The following is a 27,779-nucleotide window of genomic DNA, read 5'->3' on the forward strand; positions in this document are numbered from 1 at the left end:
CCAGGTGAGGATTTCTGCTAAAAGCTTTGCTCTTCAACCTGTGTATGATCACCCAAACCAAAGTGGCATCTGCAGGTACTTGGCATCTGTAGAAATCAGGCTTGTAAAGACAGAGCCAAGCCTGGAGCTCCAGGCTGCTGGTTCTGCAAGGCTTTGCTTTAATCTTTGGAAATCCTTGTTGCACTTAGCCAGGGAGAAGCATGTGTGCAGCACAAAGAATGGTGATTTGAGCTAAGCATGGAACAGAGTCACAATTTTTAATTGCACATGTCTGTCAACAAGCCCTTTCAAACATCTTAGCTCCATTGTACTTTTATCCTTTTTCCTCTAGGATCATGACACACTTGACAGTGATGATAAATCAGCTCTCATGCTGTTCTATTAGCCAGGAAAATATTATCAATCCATTTAGCTGGAAATGTGAGGCCCACAGGTAGTCTAGTACAGTGATTACCCCAGGAAGCTACCCATAACAAGCCAGTCTCAGCAGGGGAGTGCCATTCCACCCCCTCAGAGAGGATGCTCTCCTGGAAATTGTGGGGGTGATTTTAGGTCTCCTACTAGGACAAACACTTTAAACACAGCATTACCAGATCAAAAAAAAAAGGAGGGTAGGGACAGGTGAGAGAGAGTGAGAGCACTTTCTCTAATGTTTTGAGTGGATTTCAGTGCAAGAAACAAGTTTCTATCTTCAGGTTTGAACTCTATAGATGGAGAAACATCTAATGCCCAGTGAATCAGTCAAGGACATTACTCAACAGCATCAAAACTAACATGCATCCAAGTGTGTGAAGCAGTAGGAAATTCTTCCTACTTCCTACACATTAAAAAAGTGGAAGGTACCTCCAGATTTAAGTGACAGCTGAGCCAGGAACTCTGAGGAATTAATTTTTGAAGGCATTTAAAGCTATAGCTGGACACCAAAAGAGACCCAAAAATGAGGAGTCCACACTAATGTGCCTCTCTAAGAATTTGGTCCCAAGTGACTTGCCACAGATTGGGCAGGTGTTAAGTTACAAAGTCATAAATAGAAAACCAATTCCCTCTCCTGGCCTTTCATTTAAAGGCTTGGACAGATTCCCAGACAACTGTCAGCCACATGAAGATATAAATTATTTAGAACAGTGCAAAGGGCAATGAACCAGGGTCAAAAGCCACCTGCAAACTTGCAGACCCTTAGCAGGCAGCAGTGGCCAGAGCAAACCTGGGGTTGGTTACTCATGTTCTTGCCACATGGATACACTGAATACCCTTTCTCCACTGATTCTTCCTAGTCTTCAGGCAGAATTTCTATTATACACTGGTTTCTGCTCCATCATCTACCTGCCAGGTGGCAGATGCAGGCAGGAAAAGGTAGGCTTCCTTTTCTGGAGTGCTCAGCCTCCAGTGCCTGCCCAGGCTGTGGATAACTCTCCAGCCAAAGAACTGAAGGCTGGCTGTGTGATTCCTGCCACGCTGCCCACAGGGCCTGAGCAGCAGCAGAAGTGAGCTGGACACAGGCTGATTTCAGTCTGCGACACAGGAATGTTAAGCAGTGTGTGATGGCTAGTCTAGAAAGGTCTTCAAAAAGGCAACTGATCACCACAGCCACTCTCTCCCCAGTTACAGGCACACACACATGTCCTGGAGTAGGTTCTGCCTGGCACGATGGGATCTGTATCTCTCTGGAGCAAGCAGACTGTAACTCAGGAATCCTACACATAAAACCTGCTAGCAGTGATCTGTAGAGGTTTATTTATCTGTGGTCTAAAATGACAACCTCATTGCCTTTTTCCAGATGCAAATATTTCAAACCTGAAGCATTCACTGGCGCTATGAAGTCGGAAACAGCGTGGGTACCTCAAGGGCAGGGCAGTTCAGCTGGAAACCCAACAGCTTTCACTTCCCTCCTACACTTCCCTGTTGCAGGGAGCAGCACCATGGCACCACAGGCTCACCAGCACCGCATCCTCAAAGCCTATTTGCAACAGCTACCATCCTTGGAACAGGCAGCAAAGCTCACAGCCTTCCTTTTCTGTTTAAAACTGGTCCCCAGAGGCTTAATTTGCAGAGCAAATTTGCAGTAATGGGATTCCAGATTCCACCTTCCTGTGCCTGACAGAAGGTGCCTCTGCGAGCTGCCTTGGTTCACCTTTCAAGAAGCTGACCTCTTTTTTCCTGAACAGCATCTCAGTTCTGGAATGTGAGCTGTGACAAACGTTTCAGAGAAGGCTACAGGGCTAACGAATAGATTAATATTTAATCACACTTCCCCACTATTGGGTCATTGTCCAAAATTTTTGACTCCCATACCTAAATCTACACCAGCCACAAATATGACTTTGTTCTTAGAATCTGAGAATCTTTCTTATTATTCCCAACTTTTTCCTGCAACAGTCCTCCCCACAGTCACATTATTTTTGAAGGGAATTGTCTTCTCTTGGCCTCAACTGGAGGCAAGCGTGGATTGACCCACATTTTTCTATCAGTAATGCACCCTTCCTTAGTAAGGTCTCACCACATTTCCTGAAGAGACACTACCTTCACACACATTATGGTGCATTTCTCCTCCTCAACTCAGCATCAGTGCAGGGACAAGAGGAAAGGACACAACAGCAGCCTCGGCTCATTCTTGGGACATGCATGGAAGAGTGCAGGGGTAGGGAAGCTTTCGGCCAATGCAAAGTTTCTGTCCCTCAGGTAGTGTAAGACCCCTCTATATCTAGCAGCTGGCAAGGGGAATTGCAGTGCAGGAAAGGCAAATCCAATTCTACTTTTAATGTAGGATATGAGCAACAAGGAAAACACGTTTGGACAGACTTAAGCATTGGATAGTTACTTGGCATCCAGGGTCTTGTGCAAGCACTTTGAAGCCCATCCCAGGTAATTTCCCCACTATTATTTGCTGAGCTAGCAGGACTGAAACAGATACATCCACTGGCGCTGCAATCATCCCTTCCAGCACTGGGTGCCAAAGCAAGCTGGGGCCCCAGCTGTGTTCCCGCCATCCCCTCCAGCCTGGCTTCACCACGCAGGCCATCCTGCCGGAGCGATGAGGGCTCTCCCAGAACACAGGCTGCTGGTGTGGAACGGACTGCCAAGGAGCAGATGAGGTTAAGCTCAAAAACGTAGCTGCAGGGATGGCTGGGTGCTTAAGCAGCTCTCCACAGACCACTCGTTTATCAGCATCGTTTTGCTATCGGCCAGCCCCGAGGAGCCGCCTCAGTGGTGCGGAGGGCCTGCTCCCAGGGGAGGCCGGGCACACCGCATGCCGGCCGGTGATGGCGGGGACACCCGGGGGTGCGAGGGCAGCGCCGGCAGCGGAGCCACGTCCCGCCCGGCCCCGTCGGGGAGAGAGGCCGCGACCGCAGCCCCCAGCCCTGCTCGCAGCACACAGAACTCTTGTTACCAGGCGCCTCGCTGCTGGGTTTTTAGGTCTCAGCCCCGGTTTCGGGTCTGTTCCCTCGGGGCCGCTCCAGCACAGCGGCGCCGCACTCGGCAGGGGGCGGCAGCGGCGGCGCCGGCACAGAGCCGGCTCGGGGCACCCTCGGCCGGGGGCCGAGGGCTGCACTGGCAGGGGGGGGGGGCGAAGGAGCCCCCGAGCTGGGGGTCACTGGATGCCACCCCGTGGGGCAGCCCCGAGCGCCCGGCCCGGTCAGCGTCCCCCGGGACCCCTCAGTGCTACCTCAGCAGCGGCGCCCCCCGCCCGCCGGGTTATGAATGGGCGCGGCGGAAGCCCCGCCCCCCCGGACGTGACGCCCGCCAATGGTGGCGCGGGGTGCGCGGCGGGGTGAGGTCAGCGCGCGGGGCCGGGGCGGGGGCGGCGCGGGCCGGGTGCGGCGGGCGGGGGTCGCGGCCCCGGGCGGGCGGGGTGGGCGAGCGCGGGGCTTGGCGGCCGCTGCTGCCGCGGCCCGGGGGAGGCGGGGAAGGAGGGGAAGGAGGGAGGGGCGAGCAAGAGAGGGAGGAGGAGAAAGAGAGGGAGGAGGAGAAGAGGAGGGAGGAGGGTCCTCGCCGCCGCTGCTCTGTCCTGGGGGCCATTCAGCGGGAGCGAGGCGAGGAGCGAGCGACGCCCGGGCCAGGCGTGGGGCGCCGGGCGATGCGGGGCTTCGTCAGGCTGCGGCGCGGCGGCCGCGGGCTGTGAGCCGACGGGGCTGGGCTGGACTGGGCTGGGCCGGGCCGGGCTGGGCTGGGCTGGGCTGGCGGCGCGGGGCGGAGAGGGGTGGGCGGGAGCGTGGCGGAGCCGAGCGCCGGCAGCGGCGGGAAGGCGGGAGCGGCGCTGCCCGGTGCCCGCCCCGCGCGGGGGGCCGGCCCTGAGTGCATGCGGGGCGCCCCGCCGGGCCGCCGCCGGGCCGCCGCCCGCCGCCCCTGAGACACCGGCGGCGAGAAAGTTGCGGCGGTCGCCCACATGCGCGGCCGCGGCCGGCGGCTTGGGGAACGGCGCCGAGCGGAGGTGGGCGAAGAGAGTTTGAAGCGCTCGCCGGCGGGAAGATGGCGGAGCGGAGCTGAGAGCGGCGCCCGGCGAGCTCGGGCTGCCCCCGCCTTCCTCCGCAGCCCCCCGGACCCCCGCCGGACACATGCAGGCCAAAAAACGCTACCTGACGCTGCTCTCTGCCGGCACCTGTCTTGCCCTGCTGCTCTACCTGGGAGGTGTGCGGCTGCGGGCGGCCCGGCACCCGCCGCCCGGTAGCCGGCATGGCCCGCGCCCCGGCGGCGCCGAGCGGCCCTGGCCCCGCTTCCCCGACGCCCTGCGGCCCTTCGCGCCCGCCGAGCGCCCGGGCCCCGAGGGCGGCGGGCGCGTCTCCCCCCGTCAGCGGCGGGACGCCAGCGCCGGCCTCTACCGCGGGCGCCGCTGCCGCATGGAGTCCTGCTTCGACTTCGCCCAGTGCCGGAAAAACGGCTTCAAGGTCTACGTGTACCCGCAGCAGAAGGGGGAGAAGATCGCCGAGAGCTACCAAAACGTCCTGGCCGCTATCGAGGGCTCCCGGTTCTACACCTCGGACCCCGGGCAGGCCTGCCTTTTCGTCCTCAGCCTGGACACGCTGGACCGAGACCAGCTCTCGCCCCAGTATGTGCACAACCTCCGCTCCAAGGTGCAGAGCCTCCACCTGTGGAACAACGGCAGAAACCACCTAATTTTTAATTTATACTCCGGCACCTGGCCCGACTACACTGAGGATGTGGGGTTCGACATTGGCCAGGCTATGCTGGCCAAAGCCAGCATCAGTACTGAAAACTTCAGACCCAACTTTGACGTTTCTATCCCGCTTTTTTCTAAGGATCATCCTAGGACAGGAGGGGAGAAGGGATATTTGAGGTTTAACACCATCCCTCCTCTCAGGAAGTACATGTTGGTATTCAAGGGGAAAAGGTACCTGACGGGGATAGGGTCAGACACCAGGAATGCCTTATATCACGTCCATAACGGAGAGGATGTTGTCCTCCTGACCACCTGCAAGCATGGCAAAGACTGGCAAAAGCACAAGGATTCGCGCTGCGATCGAGACAACGCCGAATACGAAAAGTAAGTGAGCGGTGCCCCTTCCCCGTGCTTATATCCCCAGGGCATGCCGGCATGCCCGCCGCCGCCGGGCAGATAGGAGCAGATGTGTGCCAGTGCGCTGGCAGCGGCCAGAGGAAGGCGTTCATCGCTGCTTTGGGCGAGTCGGTGGCTTCTCCCGGCACCCGTGAGGCAGCCGGCCGGCTCCGTGCTGCCTCGGCCGGGGGAGCTGGCGGGGCGGCACTGAAGGGCGATGCTGTGTCCTGCCCAGGGACTGTGACCTGCATGCGCAGCCTGATGGCTTTCCAAACCTTGCCAGCGGCGGAGGTGCTCCTGGAGGATGCGCTGGCATTTGGCACTGCTTTTTGTCCCCCAGTGCCTCTTAGGCCAGATGCCCTGTGCCTTCCCTGCCCTCAGACAAAGTTTGTACGAGTCCTCAGGTCTCTTCAGGTCGCATGTGAGCCAGGCTCCCGAAGTGGGTTGGTTGCTGAGGGTGATGGTTGGGATGCGCTCTCCAAAAAGCACTGCCTGGCGTGTGACCTGTGTCTGTGTATCTCCACAGACAAGTCTGTAACTTGCCTTGCCGTGTTTTTCCTCTCAGTTCAAACCAGCACAGTATCAGTGAAGGAAGGAGTGTTGGCTCTGTTTGTGTCCTGTGTCTGAGTTTCTGGTTTTCATATGTGAGAGGATACACCAGTGATGCGAGCTCAGTGTGTGCTTTCTGTGAACGCCTGGTTGCTTACCTTTCCTCGAGTTTTATTTTTATTTGTTGATAATGTCACTGTGAAGCCAAATTTTGTCTCGCTGTGTTGCTGCCCTTGTTTTCTAGTCTGCTTTTTAGGTTTGTATATATAGCTGCCGGGAAAATCGCTTCTGGGAATTACCTCCAGGATTGCGATGCTGACTAAGCCGTTTGCAGCTGATTAGTTTATTTAAATGCCGACCACCGCTATGTTTGCTGCAGAATAGGTTCCTGTATATGAAGTTTTTCACATGAGAATATTTCCTGGGTAGCATGAATTACATGCTGAATTAAAACAGACCAGCTGTACAGCAGTGCGTGATGTGCAGTGGGAGCTGCACCCAGAGCTGCCAACGGCTGGAGGGTTTTGTGGTGCACAGGGGAACGTGGGTGGAAAAATACTTCTGGAGAGTATTTGGGAAGAAACTACGTTGGCATTAATACTGGTGAAAATTTCCGACTGGCTGTCTGTTTCTCCACCGAAACTATCCCCGGGGGTTGGGAAGAGACCGGGAAGGTCAGCATTGCAAAGTCGAGAAGCCTGCGTGAAGTGCCTGGGTGAACTCTGCTCACCTTTTGGTTACTGTAATTTTGCTGCAGAGGGGGAGGAAAAAGCAGTGCAAATACTCAGTGGACTTTTAATCCCATTCATTTTCAGGAAACTGATGGGCAAATGGTGAAATAATGCATATGTGGAAGTGATACAGCATCAGTGCCAAATGATCAGTAGAGATACTAAGCTAAGCTCATGTTATTTATCATCCGGGAGTCCCTTTGGCTTGTGACCTCCTTCAGGGAATATATGCTTTGGGAAAGAAGGGAGACCTGACAGTTGCAGCCTTTCAGGGTGTATTGGATTTTTGTTTTTAGATCTGAGCAATTGGAGCTAATTTACAGATGGGGAAAATCCTGGTTATTTGCTGTATACTACAGTGTGTGTGCTGTCAAGTTGTCATAAAACCAAACATACCTGCCTGTGGTTTCACAGGTGTGAGTCCAATTTTTTTACAGCTATGCCATTTGGTCTAATAGAAGATAGACCTCTCCCTGTGAGTTCTGCTCCCCCTAAGTGTCTTTGCCACTTATTGTGGTGAGATTTGTCTATAGCAACCCTCAGGGGATATGATAGCGTGCACCCAGCTGTACACACTATCCATGCTATTCATACAGAAAGCATACTCGCTGCTAGGATGCAGCTGGATCTGGGGTGGGGAACTTCAACATTTGTTGCAATGCTGCTGTTAAAAGACAGGAACTAAAAACTGATGCTGTCAAGAAAATAAGATTACGCCAAGAATTGAGGCAAGCTCGGTCTGTGGTCAGGCTGCTGAGGTGGAGGGCTTTGCTCTAGTGAACAGCTGCAGATGCTGCAGCTCTTTGACCCCGCATCTTACCGGAGTGAGGGCACCTGGCAGAGTGTGCTGCTGCCCCTTCCCACTGGTGCCTCGGTGCCGATGCACAGCCGAGTGTGCCATCTGCTGCTCTGCCAGCACCGCGTCCTGCCAGCGCCTGTGTCTTCTGCTGCCTCCTCTGTGCCCGTAGGGACCGTGCCTGGAGCTCCACTCCCTTCACAAAGTCTGCTAGGGTCACATTCCCAAGGTAGCATGACACAGCTGTCCAGTTGAAATGCTTCTGTGCTGATGTGTAACTCAGCTGTGAAAGCTGTAGAAGGAACTCCATTTTTCATCCCACGTAAAGCAGCATCCGATCATCAGTGAGGCTGTAGTGCTTGGAAAGAAGTGTCTCTAAATATATCTGGGCCTTGAAAACTGCACGTGGAGTGGTTCTTGTGAGGCATTTGGGGCTTGGATTTAACAATGCATCTTCAAGGGTTTTAATAAAAAAAAAAGTAAAAACATACTCTCCAGAATACGTCTGTTGGCATATCCATATACAATTGGGAGTTGCATATTGTGCTTTTCTGTACTGATTTTCCTATCCTTTGCTGTGATACTTACACCACTTCATGTGAAAGACAGTAGTGTAGGTGCCCTGGCCATGGAGAGCTGGTCTTGAGATACCAGTGCTTGCCAGGGTGATGTATGAATGATTTGGTCTAGGTTAGAGGCCTTGCTAAGCTGGTAAATTAGGTGACCAGATTTTAAAACGTGCTAACCTTGTGTTAGCAGGGTAGTGGTACTACCCTGATGTGTTGGGTGTGGGGCTGCACAAATCACAAGTTACTTGTGGGGTTTCATCTAGAGTGTAACATTTGGTATTGGGTTCACATGAGGTCCACCTGTCTGCTGGATGTGGTGTTTCCTCTCTAGGAGATTGAAAAAGCCAAGCAAGGTGACTTCCTGACCTCTGGAAAAATGTGTAGAGTGTCTTTCTTTGTTTGGGGAAAGCATGGATGGGCATGTGTGTATTTGACTGTCTCTGTGAATTGTATTGAAAGATCCATCTGTATGTCACAGCTAATTAATTTGCATCCTAGTTATGCATCTCAGCAGATAAAGCTGAGGCAGGCTAAAATGAATTACATTATCATGATTAGACCGCTGGCAAACAGGATATAAAAGAAAACAAAGAAAACCTCTGGTTTTCTTTACAGTGTCCTTGGTTGTCAGAGGTGGCCTTTGTCACCCAGCACTAAGGCAGCTGGGCTTTCTGAATTCCTCCACAAAAAGATTTCAGCCTCAAACTTTCCATTTCACAAAGGGTTAAGGGAATAAAAGCTGCTGCTGCTGAAGTTTGAAGACAGCCTCTTAAATATTTAATGACGGTCTAAATATATACATATGTACAATGTGTTTTAAACAAAGGCAGAATTCATATACAGGCTTAACTGGTTCCAAATAATTACTTTTTGGAAGGTAATATAAATGACTGTGGATACCAAAAGAAATGGAGGAATGTGATGTTCTAGTGAAGCCAGATGCAGAGAAGAAGTTTGCACCAAAATGAGAATCTTTCTAGGAAAGTAAAATAATGTCTGTGGTATATCCCCTGACCTGCAGCAACCCTGCCCTCGGAGGATGGAGAGGGTAGGGGAGATAGTATCAAAAAACATAAGGTCTCACCAGAAGCTCATGCAAGGAGACTTTTTCCTCATCCATGCTTGATATCTAAAGTTAATGGTGAGAATGAAGCAAAAGGGGAAAAAAAGAAGAAGGGAGTAGAATGGAGGAGGAAAAGTGAGAAAAAAAAATGTATTTTTGGAGAAAAGTGAGCTATGGTGGAGGGCAAATAGGATAATGAGGTGTTCTTTATCGACTAGGTTTTTTGTCTGGTCAGTGCTCAAAAAGCCTGTGTGATCATGACTGAACTGAGAAAAGGAGGTAAAACATGCAGGACCTCATGAGTGGGACTAGTTCTGCCAGAGGAGTTTGGAGGCGTGTGGTAGTGGAGGAGGAGCCTATGGCAGGAGCTGCTCGCAGATCGGCCTGGGGCTGTGGGTGCGGGCAGAAGGGGAGAGCAGCAGCACCCTGCGAGCTTACACCGGGGAGACATCTCTGCAGGGCACACAGTAGCACTAGGCAGGGTTGGATGTGTACTTCTACAGGAGAATGTATCCAGCTGAACATTTTCATTGATGCCTGGTACCCGGTAGGTTTACCTGGTGTGCACTCTACTGGTGGAACATGTGCCAATCACAGCTGAACCTGCCACCCTTGAAAATCGTGAGTAATGGTCACAGTCATGCAATAGGTACAGAATGGGAAGAAAAGCGGGTTTTAGTTTTGCTTCCTTCCCAGTAGGAATAAAATACACATACTGAAAAAAAGAAGTGGTAGAAGTGCACACGAGGGATGACTGCCACTCAGCAGACTGGCAGGAGAATGTGGAGTAAGGCTTAGGCTTGTCTGTCCAACTTGTGATGGTAATGTGAATGCTCCATATGCTTGTATGTGCATGTTTCAAACAAAGGTGAAATTTTTGTACTTGTAATATACTGAGCTTCCATGTATTGTACTAAAATACAAATGTAAATGCCACACTTAATCACTCACTGGATTATTTTTTTAATTATCTAAAAGCCTTCACAAGGCAGCTCATATGCAGCTATTTAGGACAGGTCTCAGAAATCACCCAGGTTCAGGGTGGCTGCTGTCCAGGACATCTGAAGTGAGATGGGGACCAGTCAGGGCATCTTGTATATCACCAGGCTGTTTTGGGAGCTTGGATAAAACTCAAAAACTCAAAAAGTGCTTGGGCATTTTCCCAGAGAAACTTGGCTCCTACAGAGACCTGTCCCCACCAGACTACTTTTAAATATTGATTTTTTTGAGAAACTGGAAATTTTTCTGGTTTACAATACATTTATCCAAAATGCAGTAAACATGTAAATAACAAAGCTTTAATGGATGTCTGAGAAAGAGAACTTGCTCTGTTGTGTTCTTCTTCTTGCTCTCTGTATGTATTGCAGTGTCCTTATGTGCCTGTTGATGCTGATTTAATGCAAGTAGGGCCCTGAGGGGTAGGAGCTTCCAGAGGCTCCAGGCTGATGCCCTGGCAGCAGCTGGGAGCAGGGGCCACAGGGGCATCCCTAAGCTCACAGGCACCGTGCCCTCCTCAGCCTGGCCGCTGGCAGCAGGCTCTTCCCTCAGTGGATGCGCGTGGGAGCGGGTGGGTCCATGCGCGTGTTCCCGGTGCGAGCGGTGCTGGGCACTGCCGCGTGTGCAGGGTCAGGCACTGGCAGAGGAGCCCACCCTGCCCGCTGGCCTTAAACCAGGCACCCTCCTAACCTCAAGTAATTAAGTTTTCTTGTGGGGTGAGTTATTATTATAATTGGTTGCCCCAGGCCTTTCTGTGATGCTTCTATGAAGCATCTTATATGAGGCTGTGTGGTGACAAAGCATTACAGTAGATGTGTGATCTGGTCTGCAGCAGATGTTTTCTGCATGCACAATGTATGTGAGCTTTCACAGCTCAAGGGGCTCTGCTTTTATTTTTCCTGCCTAGGAAAATTGATCTAGGATAGTTTATCGATAAATACTCATCATTGAAGAGACACTTGATGACAGAAAAAAATTCAAAGAAAAAAATTATCTGAGTCATCATTTTAAGTAGAATTAATCTGGAAACAAAGTAGTTTCAAGGGCTCGTTGAACCCAGATCAGAACTGGGCTGAGAGTAACAGTTCCAGCTACCTATTTTGGCAAGAGAAAGTCCTCTTGTGCCTCCAGTGAGGTGGCCTCAGCAAGTAAGTGCTGCAGAGCATCCCTTGGTGTTTCTGCCTTCTTACCCTCCCTGTCTGGATATTTCACAGGGCCAAGTCTGACTTCTGCAGGATGTTCTGTAGAGTGGCCCAAAGTATCCACTGAAACTGCTCCTAAAGGAGAGAGGTGGCTGAATTTGGGATTCTCTTGCGAGTTGTGTGCAGCTGCCTGCTGCTCCCTGCTGCATTGAGGGTGTTCCCAGCTGTGGCCTGTTTGCATCCATGCATCTGTGAAGTGGTGCATCTCACGGGGAGAATGGAATGGAACAAGAGGAGTTCCAGCTCAAGACAAACCCGAATGGAAACGACTACTGCTCTGACTGCTGCAGATAATCCTTTTGCCCCACATATAGTCCTGGAACAGCCTGCTGGAAAGTAAACCAGCAGCTGCTTGCAGGAGAGGGAAGTAAATGAAACTGGTCTGCACGAAGCACTTATTTACTCAACAGATGTGAGTCAAGAGAATGTGCTGTAATCTGATGATTTCTGGAGTATTATCTGTGATTGTTTTCCTTTTCTCTCTGAAGGCTTTTTTTCAGAAAATCCACAGAGTTTTGTGGTCTTGGGTAAACAAACTGTTTTGCTAACCAGAGAAGAATCGTTGGTAGGTTCTTGGACAACTGTCTTGCCTGTGAATGGAGTTAAATGCAGTGTTTTGAGCTGCTAAGGTGACTGACTTCTCATGGACTTGGCTATATCTAGATGATAATGCAAGATTTATACTCTTGTCTCATGTCATATGGATATTAGTTTAGCCTGTGGGAATGTGTGAATATAACCTCAGGTTATATTTAAGGTTCTGCACCTTTCCACATTTCCAAGTATTTGGGACATACAGGTTTCACTGAGCTATAGATTTGTTCCTCTTCCTGTGTTGACCTAGCTATGCTGTACTTTTATGTGAGGCTTTGTGTTGCTCTTTTTCAATACAAATTTCAGGAGGAAGTAGGACATGTATCATCACTGTTTTGCCTTTAATTTGGGAGCCTCCTCAGTCAACTGTAGGGAGCATTGCTACTATGTAATGCTGATACAACTCGCCCCCAGGTCTCTAGAGAAGACCGGGAGGGAGGGAGCTGTGGCAGGGGTGCCTGAGATACCAGGTGTGCACCAGAGCAATTAAAGATTCTAGCCAGAGAATGGTGGGAGTCCTTTCTTCGACTTTTACAACAAATTATAATTTGTAACTATTTGACAGCCACACTAGAAGAAACTATCCTGGTATTGTGGCCGGGGAGCCGCATAGCCTGGGAGGGTGTTTGAAGGCCAAGAGGTGGGAGATCAGCATACTGCTGTGGTGCAGGAGAAATTAGTTTAAGAAATTAATTCCAAATGAGAATGAAAGAGAAGAGATTCATTTCAAATGAGAAGGGGGAAGTAGTGTTGTAAGTAATACAGGCCCTATCTCAGCAAAATGTTGTGTCTTAACTGCTTTTCTGGGAAAAAACTAGCATGAGTGCTGCCAGGCTGATGGCTTTCCAAGTGCAATCTGATTTCCTAAAATCTTATCATTTCTTAGAACAAGGAAACATAACTGCAAGCCAGTCAGGAGGGTTAGGCCTGCTCAATAATAGGAGAAAGAAGAGGCCGTTTTCTTTAAACATCTTGTGTTTCTGCACTTGTCTCTCCCACCAATTCTTGCTGAGATTTACCTTCAGTTTTTTGGGTGGCTCAGTGCTGTCTCCTTGGCCAGGATGCTAAATGGATGTTCCCTGAAAGGTGGTAGGGGTGGGATGTTTGTATCAGGTAAATAAGGCCCCCATTTCATACTCCAGTGAGACAGACTTTTCAACCCTCCTGCAGTCCCTGGGAGAAGTGAGGTGCTGGCAGAGCTGTTGCAGGAGCTCCTGCCTTCTCTTGCCTGGATGTCTCAAGCTTGCAGTCTGACAGCCGGGATTGCCACTGGCAACCATGCTTATGTTTCCATATGCTTTTAAAATGGAAAGGAGTCATTGCTTTTCCTAAGCATTTTTGAGGTTTACTTTAGTGCTTTATAATGTTTAAAGCCTGTGTAAAAATGAAATACTACTTCTGTATCCCCTTCTCAGGAAGCATCACTGAACATTGGTCTAAAATTATTTTCCAATAAAAGGTGACAGTTGTCAGAAGCAGTATAAAGCAGCTCTCCTCTGTGTGTCTGGTGAGGGCAAATAGCCTCTAAAGCTTTTTTTTGGGTTTTACTTGTCCTGAGTGAGGACATGTTTGGTATATGAACCTTTTAACTCTCCTTGCTTCACTCAGCTGCTACCAAAGACCATTGCTTTTCCAGGCACTGAAGCGCTGTCGTTCCTGATCACTCCTCCAAGGACTCCTGCAGTGCAGTTAGCAAATTCAGTAAAGCTTCTGTAAGTTGACTTATTTCTCCATGATGGTTTCTAGTCCAGAAATACATGAGAACAAAATAATTCCTGGGTTCCTAAGTGAATTTTCCATTTATTCACTTTTTCCCCCTCTAATATCCTCTTTGTGTTTATGAATGAAACAGAATTAGGGCTAATTTAGTTGATTGGCTGCAAAACAAAAGTATTCAATGCTAAGAATGAGAAATGAGAAGGCCTTTCTGAAATGTTACTTCTTTGCATAATTATAATAGATTATAATTATACATTTGGGTGTTTAGCAGTGGATTTGCTGTAAACACGGTCGTGGGAAATCTCTCGTCGCTCGCTTGTGTCGGTTCGAGTCCCAGTGCGGTCCCGTTGATGGCTGTACCAGCATCTCTCACATCATCTTCTCTTTGGGCAGGGTGATGTGCCACAGAGAATGCAGTCTCCAGTTCCCTTCCCAGCTCCTCCTACAAAATTACAGCTGGTCGATATGGCCATGTCAGACTGTTGACACAAATCAATAAGATCAATCATTCTTCAGCTCCTAAACAAAATTGAGAGCGTGATGCTGACGGCCTGCGTGTAGCAGTAAATTCCTAAAGGAAAATTGCATACCATAGTGTTTGCTCAGTGTATCTGTGGGGGATCCTATCCTGTTAATAATTAGTTCTCTGAGGCTGTAAAAAGGAGCATGGTATAAATAGTTTGCTAGAGCTGCAATGTGTGTTATGACCCCTGCAGCCTTCAGGTTGATGGAGAACATCACCTGACCAACAGCAGTGCGGGAGACAGGGGAGCGTGGCAGCGTTTGGGTAGGAATCCTGTTTTTCTTCATTCTCCTAGAAGATCTTGACTTCTGATACTGGTTTTTGCCTGGCAAATAATTGCAGACATTTTATCATAATACTGGAATTCGTGGTGCAGTCAGGTAGTTCAGTCTGTTACTACCAGAAAGCCCATCAGAATCGTAGTTTTTGTAGTAGTGAAGAATAAATTCAGAGGCTGCTTCTAAAAATCGGAATCTTTGTCTGAAGGGAGGGAGAAATTTTTGTTAATGTCTGAGTTTATATCTCTGAAGGCTTGTTTTGGTGTGTCTGCTCATAGACTCAGCTGCTTCAGGAAGATAAACACATGAATGTTTAACTCTTAGGAGTTTGCCACCAACCATTGTGCTGGGTGCTAGCAGATTTTTCTTTTAATTAAATGTAATTTATCTAATCCTAATGGGAAACATAATTATAGGATTTATTTTTTAATACTGTGATTTCAGAATTATAAAGAACAGTAACACTTCCCCCTTAAGGGCGGTTTAAAAATCAGCAAACAAAATAGAAAAAACTGAAGTACACTTTGCTAGAAGTAATAAATCTCAGACAAGATGCAAAAAAAAAAACAGCTGAAATGTTGGAGCTGCAATAAAGCTGAAAATTAATGATCAGTAGGTTGCTGCTGCAAGAGAGAGTGAATGCATTATGGATTTGAGGAGACGCCTATAGCTTATTAAATGCCAGCAAATTTTTGCATAAGCAGTAGAAAACCCTGATCAGAAATTGTAAAAGGGTGTGAACTTCAGCTGGAAGATCCAGTGCCACAGAGATGTGTGCACCATGTGTATGGTTGAAGCATAAGAAAGTGCTTCACAGGATCATGGTCTAAAGTTGCACGCTAAGCTCCTTTAGTTTCTCATCGGGGGGATTTAAATGTTTCAGTAAGGCATGACTGTAGTCGCAGGAAGGGATTTATCATACTTTACATAAGAAGGTGTATATAACTGTTCAAAATAATTTAAAACAAATAACATCCCTTCACCCTTCCACACTCCCTTACACTTTTTTTTCTCTAAACTCAAAAGCTAAGACTACTACTTGAATTGTAATGGAATAATATATCAAGTGAGTGATCACATCAGGCATGGACACTTACCAAATCACAGCGAGATAACTGTGAATAACTCTCTAGTTTCAACAATTTGCATGGCCATTAACAATTGATGGGTTTCCCTTAGAACCGCATTATCTATGGCAGCAGGATCTATTCCTGTGCACTACTCCTGCATACTAAGTGCCAGACAAATTCTCAAAACTGAGGATAATAAAAAATCTGATAGCAGCAAGGTGAATGAAGTAGGTAGAAATTTCAAGGCAACGTTTTTTGAAGATAGAGAAATATTTCAGGTGGTCCTGCATTTTTTAGTAACTGTTCTTCATCCCCTTTCCCTGCCTGCTTTTTTACTACAGTTCTGCAAGTTTTACTTCAGGCTGGTGTTAGGTTTCTCTTCACTGCTTGGCATCACTTCAGGTTTGATAGTCAGTCTGGCCTGTGGGTCAGTTAATGTAAGATTTTAAAATACTTTTTGTTACAGTTTTGTGTTGGATAGTTGTCTTCAGAAGCTTTTATACATATTTGACAAAAGATAAAAATGGCACTGAATTTAGCTGTCCCAGATTGTTGGGTGGCTCTTTCATCGGAGGGATTTCAAGGAGGTGCCAAAGATGTACTTTCCTCATTAAAATCATACCACGATTTTAGTAAGTGAGCGACCCATCCCTTATTTCTAGTGCTTTCATCTCTGCCTGACAGCGTGTCAGTTCTTTCCAGTTTCCTCTACCAAGCTGACTTTTCCAGCCCCAAATCTTTCTCTTTTTATTTCTCTTTCTCACCTCTTCCCTCTCCCCCTTTCTTCTCACGGGCTGTTGTTGTGGCAAGATGAAAGCCGCTGAGTGAAGCGGTGGCGGGAAAGCTCGGGTAATCAAAGCACACAAGCGGCTGGAGCTGGGGGAAGGCAGGTGGGTGACACATCAAAGTCAGGGGCCCGTGTGCTTGCTGCTCTCACCTCTCCTTGTAAATGACCCCCCCGCCATAAACAGAGTTCCTGGGGTTAATTTGTGAGTTCGCACGCACACAAATGCAATTACTTCTCTATGGCCTTCCCAAAATTTACTTGCAGAGACCAGTAATAAAATCTCATCTTTGTTCCTTGGAATATGGCTTTTGCAGATGTGGTGTGTAAGGGAACAAGTACCTAAGTTGTTGATAGCAGGAGGTGGTTGTTCACCTTCAGCTGAGGGTAGCGCATCACCTTGCTGTCCCATCTGCCTGTCAGTGTTGTTTCAGGGTTGCTGGAGGCACGATGAGAGCTGGAAGGTCTGAGCAGCATCTGGTTGTCCCCAGCTGGGCCTTGAATGCTCAGTGACCCTGAGAACATATTGTCAAGGGACCCCTTGGCTGGGGCAGGGAGCACCCATCACTCAGCCACAAATGGATGGTGCTTCCTGAGCTCTGTGCCCAGTGTGAAGGCTCCAGGTCCCCTCAGCTCAGTAGAAGCCCCTAAGTCCCACTCATCTCTAAACTCTGTGCATGTCTCTTGATGTGGAGCTAACTATGGGGGTGGCTGTTTTCTCAGCTGTTGGCTCTCCTCAGATCCTCCTTTGTCTTTGCTGTGGAGCTCAGCAATTGAGTACCTCGAGGTCTGGGTCGACTCTTGCTCTGTGTTTGTGCAGGGGCACCTGGTCCTTGTCTTGTTTGTGCTAAAGGTGTCAAGAAATCATTGCCATTCATTGACAGGGCTCTTCCTCACTGCCTGCTGATGGCCGTTTCAGGTACTGTTGCTGAGAACCAAAATAACCAGGGCACTTGTCTCTTTACTTTCTGTATCACAACATTAGTGAGTTGCAGTGAAAACAGATTTCCATCTTTTGTTTTATTAGCTATTTCTGATGACCTGTAATAATAACCCTTTTTAGCAAAGTTTTTTTACTCTTTCATTTTTAATGAAAATACTTTATGACACAGATCATAGTAAAATAATTCACAGTGTGTGAATTATTGTATTGTTATTCGAGTGTGTGTGTGTTGTTTAGGTCTAAAACTGGTGATTTAAGAATTTAGAGATAGTGGTGTCATCCCTGGGTGCTCTGTTGGTGTAGTTACTGGTTATAGCAATAGTCGTTACTTTAACTTTGGTCTCAGGGTAGCCATGTTTCACAATAATCAATGCACTGATTACTGTAATTGCAGCCTGTGGTACCCTGGTCTAGGCCAATAAAGTATGGAATTTAATGAATATTTGTAAACAAACTTGATTAGGAAGTAGGTTGAGGATATGCACTGGTGGAGGATAATAGAAGAGACCCATCCTCAGCTTTGATAAATAGAACGGATGGAAACCTGAAAATGAGCAGCAAAGCATGGAAACCATCCCACTGCTGTTTACCTTGTGTTTATTGCTGCACCACATCTTAAAAAAAAATCTCTACTTAAAAAAAAAAAATTGAAACTGACTCCCCACTGCAATGAGATTTTGTGTACACAATTTCAGTCTTCTCTGCAGAACTTTAAAGTATTATCAGACCTGATGCTGAAAACTGGATTTACAATATAGGGCTGGTATCAGCCTTGAGTAAAGTGTCTATTGTCACCCCATGATTGAATCATAATGCACTTAAAATGAAAAAGGAAACCACCATTGAAAATGGGAAATAGATTTCATCATGGTGCCTCTGGGGAGGTGGATGGCTGACGTCTGGCAGTTGCTGGAAAGTTGGCTGTGTTTTACTGTCCTTCAGGAACTGCTTCCCATTTTGCTGGTTATTGGCTCTGGTTGTGTCCACGTGTTTCAGATGCATGTCCTTCATCTCAGGTATAGAGGCTTGTTCTACACCCTCTGTCAGGCCACTTGGGAGTGTTTTGTATGAGTCTGGCAACTTAACAGTAGAAGGATATGTCAGGTTTTGGATGGTTTCTTTAAGGTTGCCTTTACACGTCCTTGCCTTCTCTCTTATCTTTCTCCATCTTTCTTCCATCTTTAAGAAATTGTCTTTTTGCAGGTTTTCCTGGCTGAGTGCATGGATGTCTCTAACAAAAGTAGCATTAAATCTTGTTTACTTCACCTCTCCCTATTTTTTCTTTTTTTTTTTTTTCTTATTTATTTAAAGCTTTTGGTTATCTGCAAAGTTTGGCATTAATGGAAATGCATTAAAGGGAAATGCATAAGGAGTCTTGGTCAGAGAGCTCCTGCCCTGAGCAATAGGCTGGTGAGTGGCTGCTTCTGCTGCAGGAGCTTGGAGGGGAGGGGGTCTTCCAGCATCTACAGTGCATCTGTTTGCTTCCTACCTGCTGGTTTCCAACAGTATTAATTTTTATGCATTTATTGTATTTAATTAAAAGCAGAGCTGCTTACAGCAGTGCTTGCGGAGATTCCGCCTCTCCCCCAAATGCAACAAATGGGCATCTGGTATTTGTTTTGTATAATGCAGCCCTCATAAAATGAAAAGTAATAAAACATAATTATCTGTAAAGGCTTGTTTTATAAGCCTAGGAATGAGCTTGTTCCTGCCTTGTTTTTGTCTAGTTGTAAGATGGTTTTAGCCCCTCTCCAGATTAACAGAAAATCAGTTATTACAGTGTTCTAAACCCTGGAGGGTAAAGGTAGAAGGTGGTGTGAATGCATGCACAGGGTAGCACTACTGGATCTCTAGAGGTGACAATAGTCTTTCTGTTCCCTTTAGAAGTTTTTCCCTTACAACCAATGAGTTTTATTTGAAAGCTTTGGTAAAGTAAGAGGGAGGAAAATCTGGGCTGCATTAACAGTATTTCTGAGCTATAGGCCTTAAAGTTGGGTTTGAGCCCTTTCTGCACACTGCTCATCCTTGGCAGTGTGAAGGACAGGTGTGATGGGTCTGTGCTCATGCTTGAATGTGTGTGGGATTCCTTGATTTGGCCCTCACTACATTACTGAACAGACTTTAACTGCTATGTGTCTTCATTTCTCAGGGTATTGCTGGCTTGATCCACCTCCAGCCATCGTCAGGATTCCCAGCTCAGGATTCAGCAGTTTTGAGGAGCTAATTATCCTAATTTCACCTTAGATTTGCTGCTTGCTATTTGTTTTTAGGCAGCTATGCCATTTTGCTTGCCTTTTGCTTGCTGTAACCCTGCAAAGTCCTGCCTGCTACCACATGCTACCAGTATATTTTTCTGGGAAAAAGTCAAATCAGATCATCTAAACCGATTAGATAGTAAGGTGAGACATGTGAGTGGCTTATGGCTGTCTAAAGATGAAGTGTGAAAACCAAATCCTTTTAGAAAACTCACAGTCTGAATTTATTACTTTTTTATTTTTCTTTAAATTAGTAGTAAGCAAGAATCCACTTTTTTGTAATGAAAGCTGAAAGTTGTGGGGCTGCAATGCACCTTCAACTTCAGCAAGCTTTGGATATGTTTGCTTCACTCCTGTTCTGTGCACAATCAATTAAAGTGATAGAGGAGAGCTTTGCTCAGCTTTTATGTGAATTGTAGCCTTCTTAAGACCAGATATGACTTAGGTATTGCTTTTTCTCTGCAAGACAAGCCTTGTAATTTTGAATATTGATGAGCGGCTGCTTTTGTTCTGCAAGTGTCAGAAACAATGGGGTTGGGAGCATATAACAAATTGCCAAATGATAACACTTCAGAGAGAAAAATCATCTTCAAGTGCCTCATTCCCTACATCTTTCATTCTGCAGAGGCTGCCTTGATGCAGCCCCACTGCTAGGGCGAGGAGATGCTCCCCCAGCAAGTCCTGCTTTCTGAGTGGCAGCAGTGCCTGGGCACGGCCATGTGCTGAGCTGCTGCTGCCCTGTATTGAACTAATTTTCTTGAAAAACATTTTCCTTGAAATACACTTTTTATTAATCATATTTGGGGATACTGGTGTAATCTGCTCATTGCTGACTTCAGTTGTTTAACAGCACTGTTGTGGCTGCTCTGGGTCCTCAGCCAGAGCATGGCCAGCAGCAGCAGGGGAGGTGTTAGGAGGCTCCCAGCTGCCTTATGTGATGTTGCTTTCCATGGCCAGAAGTCTTTGATCTATTCAAACAGAAGCCTGAGAAGTGGGGGATGGATGCCACATTGCAGGCTGATGTGTAAATGCATTCTTTTGCACCAAAGTCTCATTTAACCTCTAAGCTAAATGTGCCATGTATGTCAGAAGCTGCAGAGTCTGGCTACAAGTCAAATGGTCTGAGATGTTTGTCATCCCCACACAGTATATAATGTTCCATTTACGTTTTCATGCAAGATCTGGAATTCAATTGTTGTATTTTTTATCTATTTCTTATTGCTCTACTTAGATGTAGAATAGGGAGATATCTCCCTGGAAAGTTTACTGGTCCTTAATTCATTCATGTCTCCAGAATGTTTTGAGACCAGTGTTGCTTTGCATTCACAGCAATAGAATTGAATTCAAAAGTTTAGATGCCTTCTGATTCAGACTTCTTATTTCTCAGGAATAATTGGGTTTTACTTTATTTTAGGCAAATGAAATGAAGCCTTTAGCTTCAGTCCTGCTATCAGTGTGGCATGGACTCATCATTTGTTCTCTTACCCATTGTGTGCGGAGTGATCGCTTTTGGCACATTTTCTTTTAAATGCAACGTAAAGTGAAATCCTGTTATTTGCACACATCCTGTGGCATGCATCTTCAAAGTATCTAGGCAACCTTTATGTAGATGACACTTTTAACTCACACTTTTCCATCATTATGAGTGTGGTCCCGTGAAAAGAAGCAGGATAAAAAAGGGGGGGAAGAAAGGGCAGGCTTGAACTCACTTTGGGCAGCTTGAGTCACTTGTAAGACTCTTTGTAGGAAGTATGACACACACTGAAGATCTCTGCTCCCTTACACTTAAAACATCAACTTTAAACTATTCCATGGTTTTACTTTGAGCTTGGCCAGGTAGGGGGTCTCTTGGCTCTGCTGGAGATGATAGTAGATCTATCAGTAAAGGGGGATTTCAGAGCTTCTGCAATCTCACACCAAGCAGTGGACTTCCTTGTGTGGTTCTTTGCTCCAGGCTCAGGAGGATGAGTGGTCCAAAATATTTGCTGCTGTAGCCCTGGGAGGTATGTGTGTTCTGACAGCTTTTGAGTTCAGCTGTGCTTCTCAGAAAACGAGAGCTGAATGGAAGACTTGAAAGACTTAAGGGGAAGCCACCATTGCAATCCCTGCAAGGAAGAAATAAAGCTTACACAAAGGAAATTATTTGAATAAAAGTGTGTCTGTGGGGTCAGGTGTGACCATGACCCATCAATGGTGCAGATGGAGCAGGCATCACTACTGCAGCAGTTTGATCTCCAATTGGGAATTGGTCTCCAAAGCCAAGGTCGCTGAGGTATGTTGCACAAGGAAAGTTGTGGCCCCAGACTTTGTATCAGGATGAATGTAATCTCTTAGAGCAGTTCTGCTTTAGCTAGATGGAGTGAGCATCCTCCAGGCAGGAAGCAGGGCCAGTGCAAACATCACACCGTGTGCTGTGGTTGCTTTGGCAGAAATGGGATTGGTGTCCTCATGCTCCATACTTACTGAATTGGAGCGTGGGTGATCAGCATGGTGCATGTTGGTGTTAAGGAACATGGTGGTGCTGTAGGTCAGTGTGCACAACAAAACAATCACAATTCCCCCCTGCCCCCCCATCAACGGGCAGCATTAACAAATCTCACTTTGCTGCCCTGGTCTGGTGCTGGGGAACATGGTATATTCCCTCTGTCCAGCTCTTAAGAGGATGAGGGTGTTTGGAGGACTGGTGCCAGAAGCCTGGGACTGTGGTTTGGGGAGATAAAAGGTTGTGTGTCTGTGATTTACATTTACTGGGAGGTGATTCCTTTGGGCTCTCATTGCATTCAGGGTGTCAGCCCAAATACGAGTGATGGCATCTTCCCACATGTAGTTGAGTTGGCCCAGAAGAGCAGGCTGAAGGGAGAAGTGAAAGGGATGGGAGGTACTGGATGCCCTTGTTGTCTCAGGTGTTGGGTTTTAGGAGGTAGCAGCCCCATGCAGCTCACTGAGGTCTCCCTGGAAGCTGATTCAGAACAGAAAATGAAGCTCAGGTTTCTCAAGAGTCTGGTTGCCAGATCCCCTTCTGCATACTCATGCCACCCCTCTGGTCTTTATCTATAGCTGAGCCTCAGTGAGTAGAACAGTGAGTGTAGCTGTTTCTTAGGGAATGCTAAAAGGAAAAACTTGGGAATAGCCTGGAAAAATATTTAAAGTGTGGGGAGAAAAGATCCAGATTTTTGTGTTTGAATGCTTAAGACAGTAAGTGAAAGCTTCCTATTGCAAGTTAAAGCAACTATGCTCATAGCCAGAGGTTGGGTTTGGGGTTTTTAAAAAATTGTTATTATTAAAGGCCAGCTGTTTATATAATCTTGACTTAATTTCTGTGCTACAAAAGACTAAAGCCGTTATCTAGGACTTCATGATTAATGCCCAGTTTGCCTGTAACGAGGATACCACTGCTAAGTATCTCCCTGCAGTGATTTCTTTATTTGACCTTATGTCCGTGGGTTGGTCATGAAAGCTTAGATGGATATTGACTACTCTGATCTTGACTGTGTTTTTAATTACAGGGCAGTAAGAGTCAAGTGGGATAGCATTTTGGGTGGTTGGTGTGGGTATAAGGTCACATGGAAAACTGAACCCTGGTAGCTCACATGGGACGGTGGTGAGTTGTTACTACACGATGGTGGGAGAAGCTGCCAAAGGAATGCTAGAGTACAGTTAAGTGGGACTGTTAGTGACATGACTGAGTGAATTCATCAGTGGGAATGGTGTATTCTTGTATCTGCTTGTCCTCAAAACTGCTGGGGGAAGATACTCGGGTGAAGCAAGACCGGTGGAAAGAAGGGAGGAGGAAGAGACTCTGAGGATCTGGTGCTGAAATGCCGCTGTTTTTCGGGTGGGTTTTACTGAATACTGGCAGTTTGCTGTCAGTGGTGTACTCCTGATAAAACATCTTCACGTAGGTGCTGTCTGTGTGCATCTGATTGCTGGGTAGGTTGGAAACAAGTGCAGGAAAGGACAGATATACTTCCGTCAGGTGTAGGCTTCTGTGCAAAAGGATTGAATCAAGGCAACAGGTGCTTTTGGCAGAGGATATATTCTCAGTTACTGGTGTTTTCATAGGCAAATAGCAATAAACTTGTGTGGGTGTTTGAGATAGAAGAATGCATAGACAAAGATGCCATCTTTGAGCTTCCAAAGAAAAGCCAAAGTGAAGAGCTGGAGGCTGTAGACAGTGCAATATTTTCTTAAGTATAGACAGAGCTGTTGTCTGACCTCTTCCTGTTTATCAGCATCTTTGTTAGGAATTATTCTGCTGAGGGACCTTGTGATTTTTGTAGTTAAGGGGAGATAATAAAGATGACCCTAAAGTAGGAGTGACTTAGAAGACAACCAATACGCTTAAACAGTAAAATACACTCCTGTAGCGGAGAGCATACTCATGATCAAGGGTGTGAAGGTTTCTACTTTCTTCTTATGAAAAAAGGGGTCTCTGGTTGAGTTGTGCCAGGGTGTGTGGGATGACCTCTGTCCTGCTGGGGTGGCCCAGTGCCAGTGTTGATGTGTAATGGGTGAGACATCTTCTGGGCATTAAGAGAAGCAGGGTGAGCATTAAGGAGCTCTCAAGGAGATAAATACTGTGTGTGAAAACCCAAGGATGGAAGGAGGGGGAGAATTAAGAATTAGAAAAGCAGCACTATATCTTTTATTATAACATCTTTTTCTTCCTTCTCAGCTCTGTTTCCTCTCATGTTTGTTAGGAGTAGGGTTGCAGTGTTTGAATACTGAGCAGGTGAGAAGGTTACTGTCTCAATTTTTAATGTGATACAGTTGAAACAAATATGCCTGCAACAGAAATGCTCATCGTGGCTTGAAACACCTCAATGTTGACCTGGAGAACTGTGTGTGAGGGCATTTGTGTCTGGCATCTTGATTCACAAAAAAACCAAATCTGAGAGCTGTCAGTGCTCAGTGGTGCACCACAAGCCTGTGATTTCAAAGCACACACCTTGTATGAACTTGCTCCACTGCTCCAAATTTCATTAGAAACCAAACCAAAACACCAAAGTGTGATCATCTGAGGTAGGTCTGGCAGGGTTTCTACTGAGAAGGCTATACACTGAGGCATCCAGCTCTGTTCAGGTGCCATGTCACCTGAAACTGGTGTGAAACCAATATGGAGGCAGAAGGGGGCTAGCCTGCAGGGAGATGCCATCTGCCCCACAGGCTTCCTGAGTGTTGCAGCCAGGCCTCTGGTTTAGAGTGTGATTTTCTTTTAAACGTGGTAAAAATGATGTGCAAGATGTATTTTTAAACAGAGCATGTTTGTTTTGTATCCCTTTGGCAGAGAGTTTATGTCGGTGTAATCACTGTAGCTAAATTGTCTTTTCTGTCTCACACCCATTATGCAAATGTTATATTACATCCTTATGTGTTTTAGTTTTGATTTTTGTTTTGTACAGAATCAGGCATGGTTGCATTAGGAAGCAGGTGTTGCAGTGGTATTTGAGACACTCTGCTGTTGCATGGGAAGGGGGATGGAGGAGCAGGCATAGAAGGGAAGATGTAGAAGATTGGGCACTGCCTGCTTTCTGTCCCTGTGCAGGGGGTGGTTAAGCAGCCACCTGAGCCTCAGCTTCTGGCAATGGAAACATCCAAAGGATATAATTGTCTGTGGTATTAAAATGCAATGCTTGAAAGTGTCTCACAACACAAAGGTTTACTAAACATTGCATTTGGAGAACATTGGAAAGTGCTAAAATGGCCCTGGGTATGTATTTGGATAATGGGAGCACAAACCGGGTTCTTTGTACAGGATTTTTCTCCCCCTGCTTTCCTGTTTAATGCCTGTGTATGTCTCTAAATAGTGGTTAATGAAATAAACTCTGAAGCCTGTTTGGATGCTGTATCTGACAAAAGCTGACTATTTTTCTTCTTAATTAAAAATCCTGCCTGTGTTTTTGCTCCATTTTTTTGTAATATCAGAAAAGCTGATCCAACATGCCTTGCACATTTTTCCTGTTGCATTATGCCCTGAAAGTTTTGACCTCTAGCTTTTCATAGTGGATTGTAAATTATGTATGAAAATGTTCTGTATTGTTACCATATGAACTTCATGGAGATGGGGTGTCTTGAGTTGCTTGGTTTGGTAGTGAGCTTGGAAATGTTTCCATGTGCATCCCCAAACTCACAGCAGTATGCTATTTTGCACTCACTTGTACTGAAGATAACTTTTGCCTGTGCAGGCAGAAAACCTGGAGTTGCTCTTAGCCAGTTTAAGGTAATGGATCATTTGTAAGAATGTTGCCTAGTATTTATTGCTGCTCACCAGAGGATAATTTCAATAAGAGTTTATCATATTTATTCAGCAGCAGACTAATAAATTCAGATTTGTTTAAACAAAGACTCGAGGAAGAACCTGCTAAACGCTTACGGTTATATTCATGGCAGGCATAAGCTACTCCATTTCACTCAATGTGCTTGTACCTGCTTATGTCAGCAATTAGTTTGGCTCTTAATATCTTATTTTCAGCACTTTTTTTTCTTCTGGGTACAGCAGTTATATTCATCTCTGATGTGTGTTGTGGATAATGACATCTCTGATGCTGTTTGTCTGTTTAGAGGTTTGATTTGTTGTTGTGGCAAGGTCTAGATAAGGAAAAATGCTGTTGCAGGAAGGAATGATCTAATATGCTGAACTCCAATCTGGGAAGGTCTTGAATATGAAATCTCCTGTGCTGTGCTTGTGGCTTTGAAAAGTTCACTCAATCTGTCTTTCCCCCCCCATATTTAAATACAATAAAGTATGGTATTTTTGTATGGAAAATGCATGCAATTACATTTATAGTTTGAGATTTTTGCTAGGAGTCAATCTAAAAATGAAGAAACCAGGAGTGAAATGAGTGGTCAAATGATGCCTGGGAGCACACATGAATGGGTGAGAGGTACATTTTGACATAATACTAGCTTAAAGCTGTATATTAATCTCATATAACTTGCTCTACCTGTGTTTGGCATTGCTTCTGGAAGCCAAATGGATATTATTAAAAACAAAAGCTTTCACCCAAACTGAAATTTCTGCACCAAAGTTTAATTTGCAGAACCATATCCTTTGTGGGAAGGGAGATAGTCTAAGTAGGCGGAGTATATTATGTCTGGTGGTGTCCAGATTTTTCTCTGCTGTGGGCTGTATGTGATGTAAGTGTCTCTGCAGGTTCAGAACTGATGTATGTATAGATCATAGGTTTCATTTACATGCCTGCACATACACATCTTAAACAGAATTGAATACACCATGACTTTCTCTGTTTTGCTGGTTGTCATCCCACCAACTTGCCCCTTCTTTGCTTTTAATCATCTTTACTATTAGGTCACTGCAAACTCTCTGAAATAACATGCACGACATATGTTAGCTGTGAAAAGCAAACAAACCCTCAGAGGTTAAAGAGTTGGTCTTACAGAGCACAGGCACCACAACTCAGACACCTGAAACAACTCAGCACATGAAATAAGGTTGGTTTTGCAGGCTTTGGTCTTGACTCTTTGGTAAATCCATTTCACACCTAGCCAGAGCAGTGGCAAGAGCAGCACAACCTGACCCAGGAGTCCTGTGCCCCTTTTTCTGCTGGGTGGTTTAAGCAGTGCTTGTACTCCACCAGAAATTTTGGCATTTACAGAAGATGGTGATATCTTAAAAAGCTCAGTGAAAGTCTGGTGTTTGGACCTGCAGAGTATGGAGGGTTAATAATGTTTGGGAGGAAAATGTAATGGATGGTGACCTTTTCTGTGTAAAATTAAGCAAAGGAATGCCATGGTTATTAAACTGAAAAGGCCTACTAACAGTTGTTGACTTTCTAGGAAACATTTGCATGTGTTGGTTTCTGTTCCATCACAAATGGATTTTTCTGTGTCCTGGGAGTGAATCATAATTTTTTTCCACTTTGTTTTTAGTTAAAAAATAAAAGAAAGAAAACCCTTTTATACTAGTGGTCGGAAAGCTGAAGAAGCTATAGGAGATAAATAAACTGATAAAGATTATTGAACCAAGCAATGGAAGTGACAGCTTCTTGTGCCTTCAAACCCTTGCAAAAAAAATTATTACTATGACCAATATGTTGGTTTCTTAACATGATCTCCTCTTGCACTGTAAATGATTTTATGTGGGCACTGTGCGTTCTGAAATAGAGAGTAAAACAAAGAAACTGGTGTATACATTTTTGCCATTAGCAGTAGTGTTTGAAGTCCAGTGCTGATGC

At 46.2% G+C, this 27,779-nt stretch overlaps 1 protein-coding gene across 1 annotated transcript in view; it reads left to right on the forward strand.

Annotated features, from left to right (window-relative positions):
* Nucleotides 1-4,316: 4,316 nt before the first annotated feature.
* Nucleotides 4,317-27,779, forward strand: part of EXT1 (exostosin glycosyltransferase 1) — a 182,103-nt gene continuing 158,640 nt past the window's right edge. The window contains exon 1 of the mRNA XM_036405689.2: nt 4,317-5,500. Coding sequence (XP_036261582.1) covers nt 4,554-5,500 — 947 coding nt within the window. The 5' untranslated portion in view covers nt 4,317-4,553. The remainder of the gene's footprint in view (nt 5,501-27,779) is intronic.

This window comes from Molothrus ater, chromosome 1 (assembly GCF_012460135.2).
Source record: "Molothrus ater isolate BHLD 08-10-18 breed brown headed cowbird chromosome 1, BPBGC_Mater_1.1, whole genome shotgun sequence".
Taxonomy (NCBI): Eukaryota; Metazoa; Chordata; class Aves; order Passeriformes; family Icteridae; genus Molothrus; species Molothrus ater.